This window comes from Asparagus officinalis, chromosome 3, assembly GCF_001876935.1.
Source record: "Asparagus officinalis chromosome 3, Aspof.V1, whole genome shotgun sequence".
Lineage (NCBI taxonomy): Eukaryota > Viridiplantae > Streptophyta > Magnoliopsida > Asparagales > Asparagaceae > Asparagus > Asparagus officinalis.
The window spans coordinates 11,914,872-11,934,417 of NC_033796.1; the positions used below are offsets into that span (position 1 = coordinate 11,914,872).

The window sequence follows — 19,546 nt, forward strand, 5'->3', positions numbered from 1 at the left end:
GAGGTGCCCTGTATTTTTCCCTTTAAAAAAGAAAGAGGAAGAAAGGGGCAAAAAAATAAAAGAAATAGGCCTAAACCCTAGGTAACTTCATTAAAAAGATAATAATGAAACAAGATATAGACTAGGAAGGCTGAAAAACACCATCACTGTGACATATGTGGCTTATCCCCACTTATTCAACACTTAGCTAATGCAAAACTAAAACCCCAAACTAATTTAATTACGCCAACAGAGCCTGCGCTTGCTTCTCATATTTGAACCCTATTTTCTTGGAAGTATCCGCAGACCAAACAGCAATCCCATGAAGTTTCCCCTCTGATTTCAGCTTATTACAAGCTCTAAAAAACCCATTTTTAGGCTTCAATCCTCCACTATCATCAGTCGCAAAACTCACCAAAAGCTTACCTCCATACTTTGAGCTCAAACTATCAAATTGTCCCATAAACTCAGTCACGGGTGTTCTGCTACTAAACGAATAGAACCGATAGTTAACATAGTCAATAACATGTCGATATCTCCTCCACAGTTCCAGGAAATGGGTCTGATCATGATCGTCGTTGTATGGCGCTATCGAAGCGAAGGATATAACGCCATTCTTCTTTAGGGTCGTGATTAGTTTGCCGATGCATTCAACGGGTGTACGAGCTTGTATTTATAGTGTGTTGAGGTTCATGCATGAGTTTGTGATTCAACGGGTAGGAACAGAGACACAGCATTTAGACTGGATAAAGAATATTACCAAAAAAGTTGCATGTGAAATGATTGGAAGCTAGTATGAGATCTTTCAACTAACGCCACAATCAATTATAATTGAAGTCGGAAAGAAAATTCAAAGTGAGTTTGGCTTCGGCAATGCCCAACAACAACAGTAATGATAATACTGTCCTAAATGTTTTAGTGTTTCTCCTTGTTTATTACGTCCCGTATGGTACGCGGAAATAAATGAGAATACAATACAATTTTATTTTCTATGTCATTCTCACTTCTCATCAATTTTTACTTAATGTGGGAATTTCTATTCCCAATGAGTTATTAATGAATTGATATTTTCACTTAAGTGCGAATAAAAATAATAAAATAAATTTTGTACATACCTTTCTTAAAAACATTCTACACTTAATTCTCTAATTGTATTCAAACATGAAAATAAAAATGAACATTTAATTCCCATATCAACTTTATTTCTGTTGTAATCTCGTTGTTGTATCTACATACATCACATATCAAAAGTAAGAATCGAACATGAAATATAAAAGTAAATAAACAAGAAAAGAGATAGGGAGAAAGTGATCATCTCATTTTATTCATCTTCATTTCTCCTCAATACATTTTATCTTCCATGAATTACATTATATAGATGTGGAAGAGAATACTAAAAGTCACAAGTAGGTGAAGAGACTTCTTCTAGTAATGTCCACATTCATTGTATTTATATTTACAACACTCCCCCTTGGACATTACTACCTGATGTCAATGCCTCGTTATAAACCTCGCTAGAAAAACCCAGTGGGATAAAAACTAGTCGAGGAAAAGAGTACACGACATTAGTAGATCCTTGTTGCATTAGTTGTCTCATTAAAAACCTTTAACTAAGAAAACCCTGTGGGACAAAACTTAGCGAAGGGAAAAAGAGTACAACTATAGATCTTCGGGATCCAAAACTTGTGTTGCATTAGTTGCCTCATTAAAAACCTTTAGCTAAGAAAATCCTATGGGAAAAAACTTAGCAAAAGAAAAAAAGAGTACAACTATAGTCCTTCAAGGCATAATCTTCGGGATTACGTTGAAAATTCGCTCCCCCTGATGATGACAATCTTCTGAGTCTATGCTAAAAAACCCAGTGGGACAAAACTTAGCAAAAGGGGCAAATTATGATAATAGACCTTCAGGGCCCAATCTTCAGGATTGTTCTTTAAGAATTTGCTCCCCCTGAAGAAGATAGTCTTTCAAGTCTATGCATAGTGTGAACATATTTCTCATAAAATGATGTAGGCAGAGATTTAGTGAACAAATCTGCAAGATTGTCACTTGAACGAACTTTTTCGATGGTGATTTCGCCATTCTTTTGGAGCTCATGTGGATAAAAGAATTTTGACGCAATATGTTTTGTCATGGTTCCATTTACATATCCACTGCTCATTTGTGCAACACAAGCTGCATTGTCCTCATAAAGGACATTGGGGGGAATATCATCTTTCGCTAGACCACACGAGCCAAAACATATCGTATCAACGATCTTAATCATACACATTCTCGTGAGGCCTCATATAAAGCGATAATCTCTGAGTGGTTATAAGAAGTAGTCACCATAGTCTGTTTAACAGACCTCTAAGAAACGACAGTACCACTACAGAGAAAAAACATAACCAGTCTGGGATCTGGCGTTATGGGGATCATATATATAGCCAGCGTTCTAATAGCCCACCAATGTCATATCTTGGTTTCTTTTATAGAATAGTCCAAGATCTTTTGTACCTTGAAGATAGCGAAGGAAATGTTTAACGCCATTTCAATGCCTCCTTATAGGATAAGCACTATACTTTGCTAGCAGTGCAATTTACAAAATAAAGAAGTGCTCCAATGGTGCTCAGATAGGAAACTTCTGGCCCTAACATTTCTTCATTATCTTCTTTGGGTTTAAATGGGTCTTTATCCACTTCGAGGGATCGGATGACCATTGGTGTGCTAAGTAGATAAGATTTATCCATATAAAATCTTTCCAAAACCTTTTTCACGTAGGTTGACTGGTGTAGAAAAATTCCTTCTAGGAAAATACTCGATCTGCAGGCCGAGACAAAACTTGGTTTTTCCCAAGTCTTTCATTTTAAACTCCGTCTTTAGGCATGAGCTAGCTTCTATAAGCTCCTTGTACATTCTAATAACATTTATATCATCAATATAGACTGATATAATACAAAAGCCATTTATAAACACACAAAGGGCAGACATCATTATTTGCATATCTCCTCTTCAGAAGGAACTCGCTCAGTCGGTTATACCACATTCTACTTGACTGTTTCAAGTCGTATAACGACCTTTATAATTTAATGCTATACATGTTGCGATTCTTGTTTTCTCTTAATTCAGGAATTTTAAGTCCATCAGGGACTTTCATATAAAAGACTCATATAAAAATATGGTCATGACGTACATATACTGCATATATAAATTCATAGTTTCTGTCATATTAACTTGCGGAATGTAATATAATCACTAATAGGAGAATATTTTACATCTAAATCGATGTCGGGTCTCTGCGTGAACCCATTTAGCTATGAATCTCGCTTTATATCTCACCACCTTACAATTCTCATTTATTTTTCTTACGAAGACCCATATATATATCCTACAGGGATATATGAACTACAGGTTCAAAATACTTTAGCGAGTTCAGCTCAGCCTCAATTGCCACTTTCCATCTCACCTAGTCCGAATGCTTCAAGCACTCTATTACTGACTTAGGTTCTGGATCCAGATTATTTACAGAGATAGTAAGAGCAACTATAGAGGCAACTATGTTGTCGACAACTTTTATATTTATATTATATATTTCTCCTTTTTCACAAATTCGTGGCCACTTTAATTCTTATTTTATGTTAACCAAATCCTTGTCATTTCCCTTAACAATTGGATTTGGCCGTTCCACATCTCCAATATTATGATTATCAAGTGCACGTGCAACTTTACTGGAGACTCCATCTTCAGGATGAACCTCTTCTGGAGGTTATGGGAGTGACTGTCTTTCTATATATAATTTAGTTTGCCGCGGACTTTTATCTTTTACACTAACATGTTTTATATGCTTCTAGCACAGTATGCTTCTGGCATACCAAATCATCAATGATATACTCAACATGAATATGACAAATCATCAATGATATACTCAACATGAATATGGGGCTTAGTCACTCTTTTCTTGGCAGATTATCATGTGAACTTCTGGTTCAGTTTGACTAGTACGTGGATATAAATATTGAAGATCTTTTTCACCAATGGAATTTCTTGACATTATTTTATATTTTGGGCATTAATCTCCCCCTAATGTCGAGAATTGATCTTCAATAAAAATGCAGTCAGCGTACTAAATTGTAAATTGATCCCCTAACATGGGCCATAGGTACTAAATTATTGACGGAGTTTTATAAATAATGTATGTACCTTCACCGAGGTCCCATAGAGGTACGTTATGGTGGTGATATAGAAACATGGACTACAAATAAATAATACGCAGATGGGAAATGTTTTGCTTCTTTACCACGTATTAGATAAAGGGGGGAAATTGTGATATGCAGTTGGTCGGATTTGGTTTGAATGCCCCATTTAATTTAAGGAAATCCGACAAATCATATTTTGCCCAAGATGACCCAATCGCTCATGCCAGAATTTAAAAGAATTTGGGTCCCTAAATCTCAAACTCATCACAACATGTTGTATTTTAGGTCAAACAAATTCTAAAATATACACATATGAATAAAAACCACATATATAGGTTCACAAGAGTTTAAAGCAAAATCGAGATAAATTAAAATTGTCTGACAAATGCATATAATCCAAATATAGAAAAAACCAAATAGTTTACCTTGACCACCTCAATAAGATCTACTACCTCCCCCTCGTCCGAGCTTATGAATATTAATTTGAATTATGACATGTGCTTCAGGCACTACGACTGAACCAATTAAACTTGCATTATGGTTTCTCACAACAGCTGGTTGTGTTTTTAACAACTACTAATGTAAGGATTAGTTCATAATGCTTTTAGTTGTACTATTGTAAGAGTACAAGGTTACTTGTTGAATTGTATTCAGTCGAGGGTTTAAAATCCAAAAATGGCTACAAGATAAGATCTCCTACTATGTTCATAGCCTCCCTCTTGTCCACGCGTATAAGTAATTTTCTGAATTGTAGCATGTGCTACAAACACAACTCGTAAGCCAACTAGTTTGACATTGTGATTTCTAATCATCAATTGATTGTGCTTATCTGCGACTACTAATCAATTCAGAATGCTCAGTGCAATTCTTGGTCATGTACTGCTGCTGGAGTACAATATTATTTGCGTGGAATGGGGAAAAGAACTTTTTGATCAAATTATTGGCTTCCAGAGATCAAAGCGATCCTTCAGGGATTGCCTAGAAAAATGAATACTTTTTCACTGAAGAATTTAATTTTTCACGTTTTTAGAAAATTTAAAGTGTTTATGTTTAGCATCAAGTAGAAGCAAAAAATGCAAGAATAAAAATTCAAATTTACCAAATTTATGTAAAACTTCTTGATTTTTCCAATGCATATGTCTGCTATATGGGTATATCTACACCTTAAAAGGTAAACAGCACAGCATACAGAAAACCATTATTTTTATTTTTATTTTCTCTACAAACTTCCACACACATTACGTCTTTTCTTTTGAAAAGCTGGTTCCTCTTCTCTTGAAATAAGTAAACAATGACAGTACATAATAAAAAATTAATACAATTATCTCTTTTAGATTTATAATAAAGGGATTGCCATTGAAACTTAATTTTAGGTCAAACATATTTGTTTCCACAACCAAAATGTTCTGACTTCTGATCTACTGCTTGACAACTAATCTTTGAATGTTATAATCCATTCACATTTTAATAAGAAAAATGTCATTAAGAATGACTGTCGGGTATACGACAAATCAGAGTACAATTCTACGAGAATATGATAACGTGTATATTACAATTTCAATGTCCATCTAAAATAAAATGAGATGAATAACTAAAAGGACATGGGCTCTAAATATTAGTTTTGACAAATCCTAAAAGGACATGGGCTCTAAATATTAGTTTTGACAGAGGTTCATCCATTAACAGAAATAAAGTTCCAACCAGGTGTTCGTATGTATGAGCAAATTGCATTACAAAATTAATTTACATGAACTTTTGTTTATTAGATGAGATAATACATTAGAAAAAGCTCTAACAAAGCCAACTAAAGATCAGATAATAGATAGTAGAATAAACTACTCAGTTTTTATTGATTAAAACAATTATCCAATTAAGAATACACTGAGAGAGAATTGCAAAAATTGGTTTGGGTTTTTATATTCATATAAACTGAATTTCCTCTCTGAAGGCATTAAATTTGTTGGATGTCCAGTAGAGACAAGAATTGTACTTTAAGCGGTGTAGGTACACAAATCTTTTAATACCATTTTGAAAAGGACAAATTTTCAAAACCAACCTATTTACAAATTTAATCACAGAAAACAACCCACTTCAGATTTAATTGCAAAAACCGACCTGGTTTCAGCCTTGGCGCTGAAACCAGGTCGGTTTTTGTGAAAAAACTTTCGAAACTTCACGGGAGTTGAACTCCCGTGAAGTTTCCCAGTACAAAAAAAAAAAATTTGAACTACGAAACTTCACGGGAGTTCAACTCCCGTGAAGTTTCGGATAAAAATTTTCAAAAACCGACCTGGTTTCAGCGCCAAGGCTGAAACCAGGTCGGTTTTTGCAATTAAATCTGAAGTGGGTTGTTTTCTGTGATTAAATTTGTAAATAGGTTGGTTTTGAAAATTTGTCCTTTTGAAAATTACTACCAAAATTTATTGTCACACACAAAAATGATTAATATTGTAGGGTAGTACTAATCTTAGGGCTAAATTCTTGCATCCAATAATAGCCTTTAGACCTCCTTCCCGTGTGATGAAGGTAGTGCCAAGCATCCTTGAGTGGCGGCCACCTATACCAGCAATAACATGGGTCTAAGTCCAACCATAAATATTTTAGCTTAATCATGCAAATTAGGTGCTTCATTAATTAGCGTGCCAAATAGAACTGGCTTCTGTTTTTAATAAACTATTCTTTTGAGAAACTTTACAAACTCCATGTATTGCTATATTTCACTAGAATATGCCAATTTCAGTGCTAGTGATGAGAAAGAAGTGAAAATAAAAAAATCATCAAAGCTCTTGGGCAATAAGGACAGTTTTGTTTTCACATTCTGTACGTGTGCTTTTACTTTAAAAACGAAATGTAAGTGTGGAAATTGTTACCTCGTAAGAGATGTACACCGAAATATTTCTTACCACCAACGGACGATTACGAACCGACTAGCTAGAGCTTTCGTGCTGATAACGTGTTGTAATCTCGTTGTTGTATCTACATACATCACATATCAAAAGTAAGAATCGAACATGAAATATAAAAGTAAATAAACAAGAAAAGAGATAGGGAGAAAGTGATCATCTCATTTTATTCATCTTCATTTCTCCTCAATACATTTTATCTTCCATGGATTACATTATATAGATGTGGAAGAAAATACTAAAAGTCACAAGTAGATGAAGAGACTTCTTCTAGTAATGTCCACATTCATTGTATTTATATTTACAACAATTTCATTCCTATATTCATTCTATTTTTACATGATTCCAATCAAGCGGGCTAAAGGAGGCCTTAGTGTTAATGAAGCGAAATCGAACGCGCGCTCCATGATCACAATGGTAAGGTCAAACCATCAGATCCAGCCCGTTAGAAAGAAGTGAGACGCCCACATGACTGACGGCTGTAATCCAAAACAAGTGAGAAGCCCATGTTGACTGACGGCTGTAGTCCAAAGATGAGTCTTTTGGGCTGTAAACCGAACATATTGTACCTGTGACAAGATACGATGTCCTCTATTTGCATTTGGGAAAGTGCTGAGGCACACCTCCAACCATACTCCTCTCTCGCTGCAGTACTCTGGGACCCACATGAGAATTTTAAAAAAATTCTCATATAGGCCCCAGTGCACTGTAACGAGAAAGGAGTGTGGTTGGGGTATGATTGTAGCGCCTCCCTTGCATTTGTGCTCCATAACCGTGTCTATAGTTCATTGCCCAGGACTGGCAGGAGCAAAAGCTAGGATTCAAACGCAAATAGCTCTCCGTGAGGCGAAAACATGAATTTTTATTATTATAGATATTTCTTATATAGGAAGTTAGATAAATTCTTAAATTTCATCTCGTTCTGCCTCGGATTTTTGACACGGTCGACCTTGTGGATTATATGCATAATGCGCTTCGCCCTCTATTACGACACTGGTTCTGCTTACGGTTTAATCTCGAGTTTAACAAGTTCAAAACAAGATATCAAATAAGCCCTCTATTAAATAGTCATTATTGTACACAAAACATCTCCTATTACAATCTCAATGAGCTTCAGCTGTACTCACACACAAGGCTTCAAAGATTTTTGCCCCTTGCCCTTTGCATTAAGGTGCAACTTATTTTGGAAGTAGATGTTCCCACAGGAAGATACGATCTCCCATACAAACAACAACGCAAGGAAAAAAAGTGACGGAGCTTAAGTATTTATATTAAATATAAGCAGCAGAAGCCATTTCTCGGAAGGCATAGGATACTGGTATCATTTTCAAGCCTCGCAGCACAAGGAGTTGCATGTTACCACATAATAGCGACATAATCGGATCAACGAGCATTGTTCTTGCGAGCCAACTCTCTGGCCATTTCCCGGAGTTCCTCTGGCGATGGGGGTTTAGGACCCTCAGGAGGATACACTACATAAGGCCGCTGCAGAAGGGGGGGAAATAATAAGTGCTCCGAGAGCAGAGAAAAAAAATGTAGCTATTCTATTCCAAAGTTACAAGCTTCGTGCGCTTGAATGATGTTCTAAGTAATTGTATAAATACCTGATCTATCTTTTTTACACTGAAATTTGACGATTGAAGCATTGTACCTCGTATATTGAAATATAAGATCTGCTCTTAAAGGAGTAGCTTTAGAAATGGAGATAAACATACGAAAAACTCACTAGGAATGATCAAAATTTCAACAAATGTGGATAGCCATATCAATATTAGTCTCGAACTTAAATCATCTAACTCTGGTGTAGACAACTTTCTAGTAACACTTCAATTTGTCTTCTACTTAAAAACAGCCACTTCCATCCGACACAAATTAAAAGGCATTTGCATTAAAAATAACTGTGTCAGAACATGCAGTAAAATGCAGCACATATAATCCAAAAGATCACAGATATATGATGTCATGTGAAACCAAGTCTCATTTAATTGGATCAATATAAAACAATCTGATATCACTTCTGTAGGATGAGTGAATTCTGAAGCTTAACATAAGAACCTCATATCATGATTATATAAGACAAGACCGAGTCATGATGTAAGGAGCTATTTATCCAGCAATATGAATGACAACTGACAACCATACAAGCTCTACTTCAAGATTCAAACCCCACTAAAAAACTTGGCAGCACATGGGAAACAAAATTGATTCGATTATTGGAATACCCAAATATTTAGCACATTGTGGAAAATTTCAGTAGGTATCAGGTAACAAGATTTTCATTTATACATGTGTACCTATTCAACATTATCATGTCTAAGCATATGACCACATACTCTTCTGCAAATTATTGTCACAAAGAAAAGGAATCATTTAGCTAGAAGCCTAGAACTACGTGAACATAACCCCATATGAGTCTAGCTTCATATCCAGTGAGCGAGATATGAGATCTCCATTTAGTACCATACTTGTCATTATTATCCACCAGAGACATACTACGATGACGGTACCTAGAATGACACCCTCGTGTCAAGCCTAGCATCGCATCAATAATTTCACAAAACATGAAAGCTGAAGTAACTAGTAAGAAGCAAATAACAATAGCTAATTATTAAAAATGCATCCAAACTTTCATGAGAAAGTTCCCAAGTCAGATTCTTTTGTAAGGTTTAACATCATAATACATCTCCAAATAGCATTGTCCAATAAAATAATAAGTTTGAGCCAGTAACCATAGTGGTGAATAATTTATCTTTTAATCCAAAACTTCCCAACCACTGACTAGATTTGGAGGCAATCAACACAGCAACACATAAGATGATAAAGGGATATTTGGCAAGGGAAGAACAAAGTCAAAATCTTGGAAGAGGAACAAAAGTTAACCTATCATTAGAGAAAGCAACCTAAGTGTTTCCTAAGCATCCCCTAGATCAAAATAGATCATACAACAACCTGCATATATGACCATCACCTAATTACCAATGGAAGAGGAACCTAAGTATACATAAGGAAGCACACTAACAAATAAATGCTCCTTGGACTTAACTACAAAAAAAAATGTCCGTGTTTATAAGGAACTACACTATTTTTATTTATCATTGACAGCTTTAAGAGTGCAATTAAACTTTTAGTAACTGATCAGTCGAATATGAGCCTCTACTTGATTCTACCTAGAGAATGAATAGGAACTAGTAAGCTACAAAGAAGCATTCCATCTTCTACACCCTCCATTATCTTCTTCGTTCTCTCCTTGCACCATCTCTTCCTCCTACATCTCTTCTTCTACTCCATTTCCCGGGTGTGACTAAGAGGTACCACCAACACACGGCCGTGGGTATTCTAGAAAATTAAAGTCCTGAAAAAATGCTCCCAAAAAAGTGGAACCTGAGACCTTGGAGTTCTACTTATAGGTAGCTTACTAATCGACACTCATTTTGGCAACCCTAGTTAGAATCTTAACTAAATCCAGATCCTTCAAATTATTAATCACAGCTAACCTAATCTAATCTAGATGGATTCAGATTCTAAAAATTCTAAATAGAACAAAGCTATAGCTCTTCAGGATGTATACTAGATGTAGATAAACAACTACGTTTCAGTACCAATTTCAAATGTCCCCCAAACAAAATTAGGTTAAAATGGTTTTAATTGGACGAAATTTGATAAATTGTTTACAGCTTAGACTGAAACAAAGTTCAACTTGCGAAATTTAACAAAATTAGCATCGGGCTGAGCGAGAGAGAGGGGCTTACGAGTCCCATAAGCTTCTGTAGGGTTTTGGACTCGGTGGCGACGGCGTAGGTTAGGGCGATCGGGACGCTAACGTACACCGCGAACTTGGCGATCTCGAGCATCCCTTTCGATGTTCCCAAAGATGACATTTTCACTGCTAATTTCTTCCTCCCCCGAGCGAGAGAGAGGCGGTTGCTTAATGGTGTTTAGTACGAAGATCATTTGGTTCTTATCCATCCAAGGAAACTCTCAACTGGGCCGGACACAAGGGCCGAACACAAGGGCCCTATCTGGGATAAAATTAGGCTGGGTTGTGTTGACCACCTCTTGGGCTGCCGATTTGCTAATGAGACAATCTTGAACTTTGTTGGAAAAATGTGCATACAAAACTGTCAACTTATACCACTACAAAAATCATGGAAATTCTATAATTCTCCACAGGGCTATGGAAAAAATTATTCTATTAGTAATTAGTAATCACAGTGGAATCAGTAAATCCTATGATCTAGATCTAAGATATTGACAAAGCAATTAAGATAAATTTATCGAGTAAATCCTATAATTATTTTTATGAAAACACCAACCAGTTTTCCTTAGACCAAATTTCAGTAATTTTTTCTCTTTATTACTTAAGATTTGAGTAAAATCTAACTTTTCATTTAAAAGATAGTATTTCTATACACACATAATGCGTGCATGGCACCAATAGAAAAAGGTGATGTGTTAGAATTTTATTGGATTTTTTTATAACTTTGAGAATATATCAGTTGATTTTTCTAAGTGTGAATGTTAATGTTAAGTGATCACACGGTCAATTGTATCCGTTGTTGGATGGGGTTGTTCAGAATTGATGAGGGGTCGCTTTCTTCCTCGACTTTATGTCATGTTCTTGAGTTGGGTTGCTGAAAAGTCTGCACATGTATGAATTCGTGAGAGGACGGGGCTAAGATCCCCAATGGTTCATCCAACGGTCAAGTTAGCTAATGAACTTAAATGGAGAAAAATGAAGAATTATGAGAGTTCTTATGGGTGTACAGTGTCTCTGCTTAAAGATTAGATCAGAAAAAAGATCCAAAGATCCAAGATTTCAGCCTTTGTTATGTTCGAATAGTACCTGTAGTTATACCGAGGGTATAATGATAGATTGATCACTTCAACCGAGCACAAGATGGCGGTGGCGAAGTGTGGGCTGGCAGCTGAGTCAACATCAACTTTACAGGTGTCGACTGACGAGTAGGGGAATGATCACTTCAGCATTAAATAAGAAGTGATTGGCGGCATGACGGTGCCCACGTGGTCTGATGAGTCATGAAGGCTGTCGGGGCCAGAGGCATGATGCGCCTGTCACGCATTAAATGAGATGTTGAAACGTCGCCTGCGGGAAAGGCTCGAGGCAGAATTTGTCATTTAACTTCACTGAGAAATAACGCCTTTCAAGTCGTCATCGTAATGCGTCCAATATCTTGTCGAGTGGGCTTGTGGTGAGTCGTCTTTGACAAAAGGGTCGACTAGTACCGCCTTTCGAGTCGACATTGAGGAATGTCAACTCAACGAGTCGGCTAGGTCAGAATCCTCGTTGGTCTCTAGCCGCCAACTTGATTGGGGCATTGCATGCATAAGTACACACGTCCGTTGCTGAGCAATAAGTTGCACTTTGAGGAATGAGAACTCCATAACAGTGAGAATTTCCATTAGTCAACCAAGTGTACGAGTATTTTCATTGTTTTATCCCCAAATGGTAACCGAGCCTACATTTTCTTTTATGGATTTGAGCAGATTGAGCTTTTCTCCATGTGGTCCATTGCTAGTGCACATTTATATTGAAGATGCCTGACTACCAAATGAAAAAAATAATAATTTAAATTTAATGAGGATGCATATTAACCGTTAAAAGTACAATAAACACTTGTTCCTATAGCTACTAGAACACTATAATTAAGATTATCATTACAGTTGTGTTGGACCCAAACTAAGCCAAAAAATTAACAACCGTTCAGAGACACTAAACTACAAAAGAACGCAGACGCGAGTTGGTGGGGGTATCTTCTTCTTGTCTCTACTATTAAAAAAAACATCTTCCAAATTTAAATAAAATGGGGGCGAAGAATTGAAGAAGGGCCATTTCTCTCTGCATGCGTGCTGCACACCGCAGGAAAGAGACAATCCAGATGAAGCTGAGGCCTACTTTTGTCCTTCCTATATTAGAAAATTTGTTTGGGTGGGGTGATCTGTTAAAATAATGCTGGGATTCCTTTAATTCAAGTATTAATTGTTTATTCCCTGGATTAAAAGTTATTTGTTTATTTTTTAGAATTTTAATTGAAGTAAACTTGCTTTTTTAACAATCGGTACAAGAATTCCGAGAAATTTATTAAGGAAAAATTAATACATAATCATATTGTATCATACTCCTTTTAAAAAGCACGAGTTCAGTAAAAGCTTTTCATGGTCAATATTATCCTTCACTATTTTAAATATTTCATTTGAATCTTAATCTATTCTAATTTTAATCATATCTTATCTTTCCACGTGAACTGTCTATAGCTCAATAATTTAAAAAAATTATTTTAAATCTTTTATTTAAATTATAATTTATCTAAATACTAATTATATACTATATTAACTCTATATGAACTATCTAAAGTTTAACAATTTAGAAAAAATAAGATTAAGAAATTATATGTAGATAACATATTATAATACATGAAGTGTTAAAAAAACCCAAAAGTTTTAAAAATTACATATAATAGCCTTAAAAGTTTAAAATTACACAAAACACCTTGACTTTTTTAAACTTAAAAATAAACATGAAATCTAAAATTTTAAAATTTATAATTAACACCCTCAACATTTTTTAAATTATTGAATAAATTACAAAAAAGCACCTAAAATCCAGAGATTTTAAAACTTAGAAACAACATAGATGGATTCTAGGGATTACCATTAGGCACTTCAAATTTTAAAATTTGTAAAAAATAACCTTAAAGTTACAAAAATTATAAAATCTACCTCAAAAGTAAAAAATTATAAAAAATCTTGAAATTTCAAAACTTATAATCGGTACATATTAAATTTAGAAATTAACAGCATATCACTATAATTTTAAATTTTTTAAAAAATAACCCAAATTTTTAGTAATTGTAAAAATACCTTCAAAATTTCAGAGTTACAAGAAACATTCTAACATTTAAAAACTTACCACCAACATATGAAACATGAAAATTATAAGCATCCAAATTAAAATTTAAAATTTTCATAAAATGCTATTAAAGTTTAAAAATTACAAAATATACACTCAAAAGTTCAAAATCACAAATAAGGCTGAAATTTGGCAAAGAAAACAGGAAATATTTGATATTATTACATTAAGATATAATAGGTTAGCATTAATTGATTATAATGTATAAACATTTATCTCTAATGTTGATAATATTTATAAAATAAAAAAATACAAGGAGTTATGTATGGAGAAACTATCAGAAAGTTCAGAGATATCCTTTAAAAGAACTAAGTTGTTTTCATTTCAAATGGAGAAGTGAAGAAAATAAACTCAAAATTCAAAAACATTCATGAATCACCTGAATTGACATTGATAAAAAGTATATCTAGCAAAAAAGCACTGTCCGAGTTACCCTTGAAGAACATATTGAATAATTTTGTCCTAATTAAAAAAGTATTCTTCATGAAAGATACAAAAAAAATTAGTAAGCACTTATAAATTTTCGTACTTTATTCTTAAAATACTAAAAGAATCATAAACTTAATATAAAATTACATATAAATAATCTTGCATTAGAAACTAAAGTGAATCCGTTGATAAACTACATTAGAGATATAATAAGCTAGATAAGATAAGAAAAATCACTATAATGAACAAAAAGTATGGGCGTGATACTTAGTTACCATAGCGTAAGTAAAAAAAATTAAAATTGACATTTTTATTTTTTCTATATAGTGGCACGACTCTGTATGTAACCATATTTGGGGATATGACTACCAATGAATGATTACTTTTTAAGAACATGATAAAAAATAAGCATGTAATAGTACTATCCGATTTCAAGATCTTTAAATATGAATGTTACATATTTTACAACTAAAATTTTTATTAAAGGTCACTAAACATAAAATTTACCTTATATGTGTCTCAAACTTGTAGGAAAGATATGCATATCATCGTAAATTGTGTTAATAATATATATCAATCCAAAGATACAAGTTATTGAAGAAATAAGAGAATGATAAGTAAACCAAGCAAACATCCATATAACACGATAAAAAAAAATATTACACTTTAAAGCTAATATGCAGGGCTCATTCAGAACAAGCTACTAAAACAAAATCATCTTCATTAAAGCTCTTTATAAATACAACACAAATTTAAATTATTAAATATTTTATATAATAGCTTAATTTTTTGAGTAAAATCAGAAACTTTTAGAAGGGGTTTTCATGAACACTTTTAATATTTCTATATGGTTATGTGGATGCTTTTATTACATAAAAGTGTACTAGAGTTAGCATTAATCTTTATTTTATGATATTTTTTGAAGTCTATCAATGATTAATAACAAAATTTATATTCTCTTTAGTTTCATTCTAGCCCACTTTTATTTAATCATCTTGGCTTATTGGCTTTAATTATTCATCCTTCTTTTATAACGCTACTTTTTCAAGTGTTTTTCACTTTTACAATATTATACCTTCTCAAATCAAGCTTGGTTTCATGTCAATCCAAATAACGTGAAAATTTAAATTATCTTTAGATTACATTTATATTCCTTGTCAATTCAATTATTAACATAAAAATTTTAAACTTGGTGTAGCTCATTCAAACAAACATTAAAAAATAATAATCACAATACTAAAGTTTAAAAACATAAGTGAGCAAAACAATCAAAGTGAAAACAGAGAAATAAATTTTAGTAAAGAAATAAATTAAAAATATTTATTCATAATATTTAACCATGTGCATTGCACGCGTATAAAACCTATTATAAATATAAATGAACAGGAAGTAAGCGAAGTGAAACGCATAATTAGAAAGAGGTAAGAATATATACCGGTTAATTGTCGTAGGAAATCAAGTGGCCTTAATATTTAAATTTTCTATAGCTATTAGAAGTTATCTCTACTACTATGATAGAAAATTTTTTCCAGTTGTTTGATCTTATAATTCTTAATATTAAGAATTTTCTTAGTTCAATCCAACTTCAAGATCAATTAATACTGGGTTAAATCATCAGTTATCTCTATTGTTAAAAGTGAGAAAACTTAAATGGAATTAATGAGCTTCTAAAAGACAAACATGTAAGAAGTTAGTGACATAAGATATTAAGATCTTTTTGATGTCGCGTTAATTTATTATAAGTTATTTTTTAATAAAAAAACTTGTAGTCAGGGACCATATCTCCTTTGTCTGGTTGAGATAAAAACTAGGAATAATTTGGTTGTTAGATATTTTCCTTCCATCTCCAATTTTTCGGAACGTTAAATTATTTTTGTGTAGCAACCTTTAATCTACACGCAAAACATAAGTTATCACTTATCACTCTTCTATATACATAGTTCAATATTTTATTTTACATAGTTATGCCAAAACAGCTGTTATTATTATATTTCTTTACATAGTTATGCCAAAACAGCTGTTATTATATTTCTTGGACGCTTTTGTAAAAAACATAAGTTATTTAGTTATAATTGTAGAAATGGTGAACACAGCGACAAAGACCGTAGGAAAAGACGAAGAACAGGTTTTGGATGCCTAACGGTCGGCCGCGAGTGACGCGACGGTCGACCACAAACATGCACGAAACAGGGAAAAGTCTCTGGACTTTTCGCGGTCGACCGCGTCGACTAGCGCGACGGTCGACCGCAGTCGACCGCAAGACCCTATAGGATTATTTTGGGTTCTGTCGTTTTTCGCGGTCGACCGCGATGGGTTCGGTGGTCGACCCCGAGTCGGGTCAGGCCCAGTTTGGGTTTTTCTGTTCTGTTTGGGTTTCTGTTTTGATATAAATAGGAACACGATTTTGAGGGTTTGGTAGGCTTGTTGTAGGGATATTTGGAGCACAGAAAAGAGGTATTTTTTGAGCTATTAGTTATGGTTTTGTTTGGAGAGAATTAGAGATTTGTTGGTGAGATTAGTTGGTTGGTTTGAGTGATTTGTAGGAGAGAATTAGAGATTTGTTGGTGAGATTAGTTGGTTGGTTTGAGTGATTTGTAATCTCAGTTTGTACTCTTCTTCTCTTGAGTGATTTGTAATCTCAGTTTGTACTCTTCTTCTCTATTAGTAAAAACCACATCCCCTTCTTGCCCCGTGGACGTTGGCAATTTGCCGAACCACGTTAAAATTGGTTGTTTGTATTTTGTGTTGTTATTTTGATTGGTTGGCCTTTATCTTGGCGTTTGTTTTGGTTCCTCGAAGCACATCGATTTAGTTTTGACTTCCGCCACGCACAACAATAACTATATATAAGTCTAAAAATAAAGCTAATAATTCCCCTTAATTCGTTACAGGTGGCCTTTGGTGAAGGCTAGAGCCATATTAAAAAAAAGAAACACTAGAGACACACCCTTAAACCACACTATCAACCACACCCCTCTCTATCTATAGTGTTTGTTGGCACACTATCAACCACACCCCTCTCTATCTATAGTGTTTGTTGGGCCCCACATGTTTTACTAAAAAAATCATAAAGACACTATAGATAGAGAGGGGTGTGGTTGATAGTGTGGTTTAATGGTGTGCCCCTAACACTACTCTTAAAAAAAGTCTAGCTTGGTGGAGAATGGACCTAGATCAATAAGGACAAGATCTGTACCTTTGGTCTTGACCAAAAAAAGAGGGTGCATCCAGCAAGAGCTTACATATATTAAAGGCATATCGAACGATTTGCTCGACGTTATTTTTCAAATAAAGTATTCATGCTACTGTTGGAAGCATTATAAACTCTGCTTCACAGTTCACAAGTCAAATGTCTAGGTTTTTTTATTTGACTATATATATATTTATAATGGCGCATTCTGTAAAAATGTGCCAGTTTGCTATTTAGTTAGTGAAAACTTTACATTAGTGATGTGGTTTATTGAGCTGACTTCTTAAAAAGATTTCATTATCAATATTACCCTTAAACTTTTTTAAATATTATATTATTATCCTAATCTATTCTAATTATCCTATCTTCTTTGAATTGGTAACTAAATGATTTATCCTGTTAGATCTAAAAAAAACTTGAGATCTAAACCATAAAGCCATGATTTAATTCAAAGAGATTAACAAGAATCAAAAGGTGCGGAAGCATATACCTGAATCCATTGAAGAAAACTTGATTAGGGTTTTGATGATCTTCTAACCTTAGGGTTTCTCTCTTATGGATCTTTTTAGATGGAGATAAGAGAATGAGAGTGGTTAACCCTATATTAGGGACCATAACCCCTTATATATAGGTGTTGTATATTTGTAATTTGGCCCCTCATCAAATTACAATTACAACATGGTATCTGTACATATAACCCCATGATATATTTAAATACCTATTAACCCAAATTGATTGATCACTTTAAGTGGGTTATCCTTAAAGATAGTAATACACATTGATTAATCATATGTGCTCACAAATAGATTTAATTAGATTTAAATCCAACAATCTCCCACTTGGGCACCATATGATTCCTTAAATTGTGTATAACCTTATGAGCTCAAAATTACTATCATTAAAAATGTATTTTCGAACAATCTCGTCCATTGACTATATCAATATAGGATCAAAGCGGCCTTTGTCACATTTATCGTGACTCGACCCATCAATGGTCACATATACTAATACAATCAAACGACATAGATCAATCATGGATGTGCAGCATAAAAATTACATGCAATGTGATCAGTACATGTCTATTTTCAACTGGTCCTCCTTTAGTGAGGTCAAAATCAAACATAATGTAACAGAGTGTCTTAACTGAATACTTTATTCTGATCAGACAATACAACCAAATACAAAGCACCAGAAAATTATAAACTCCCACTAAATCAGGATATCCTTGAATAACACCATACCCATATGAGTAGTATGCTCATGAAAGACCTTAGATGGCAATCCTTTAGTAAGAGGATCTGCTATCATGGAGTTTGTCCCAATGTGCTCTATAGATATCTGTCCACTCTGTACCCTTTCTTTTACAACCAGAAACTTAATATCAATATGTTCTGATTTAGTTGAGCTCCTGTTGTTATTGGAATACATAACTGTAGATTTATTGTCACAAAATAACCTCAGTGGTCTTTCAATATTTTCCAAAATGCGCAGTCCAGTGACAAAATTTCGCAACCATATTCCATGATTTGATGCCTCATAGCAAGCTATAAACTCTGCTGCCATAGTGGAGGAAGCTACGAGTGTCTGTTTTATACTTTTCCATGATATAGCTCCTCCTGCTAACATATAAATGTAGTCTGATGTAGACTTTCTGCTATCTTGGCATCCAGCAAAATCAGAGTCTGAATACCCAATGACCTCCAACTGTTCTGATTTTCTATATGTGAGCATATAATCTTTTGTTTTCTGAAGATACCTCATAACCCTTTTGACTGCTATCCAATGATCCATACCAGGGTTGCTTAAGTATCTGCCTAACATCCCAACAATGTACGCAATATCCGGACGCGTACATACCTGAGCATACATTAGACTTCCTACAGCCGAAGCATAAGGAATCTTCTGCATTTCCTGAATTTCAAGGTTACCTTTAGGGCACTGA

At 34.2% G+C, this 19,546-nt stretch overlaps 1 protein-coding gene across 1 annotated transcript; it reads right to left on the reverse strand.

Moving 5' to 3' along the window:
- On the reverse strand, positions 8,100-10,994 carry LOC109833021. The gene is made up of 2 exons (XM_020400549.1): positions 10,807-10,994; positions 8,100-8,542 (listed from the first exon to the last, which is right to left on the reverse strand). Exons 1-2 carry the CDS (start codon positions 10,933-10,935, stop codon positions 8,441-8,443), a joined length of 231 nt encoding a protein of 76 aa, XP_020256138.1. The 5' UTR covers positions 10,936-10,994; the 3' UTR covers positions 8,100-8,440.

Coding starts and splice junctions, on each gene's coding strand:
- LOC109833021 (XM_020400549.1), bottom strand. CDS start 10,935: ATGTCATCTTTGGGAACATCGAAAGGGATGCTCGAGATCGCCAAGTTC. Junction 8,543..10,806: donor TACAGAAGCTTATGGGACTC/GTAAGCCCCTCT, acceptor CCCCTTCTGCAG/CGGCCTTATGTAGTGTATCC.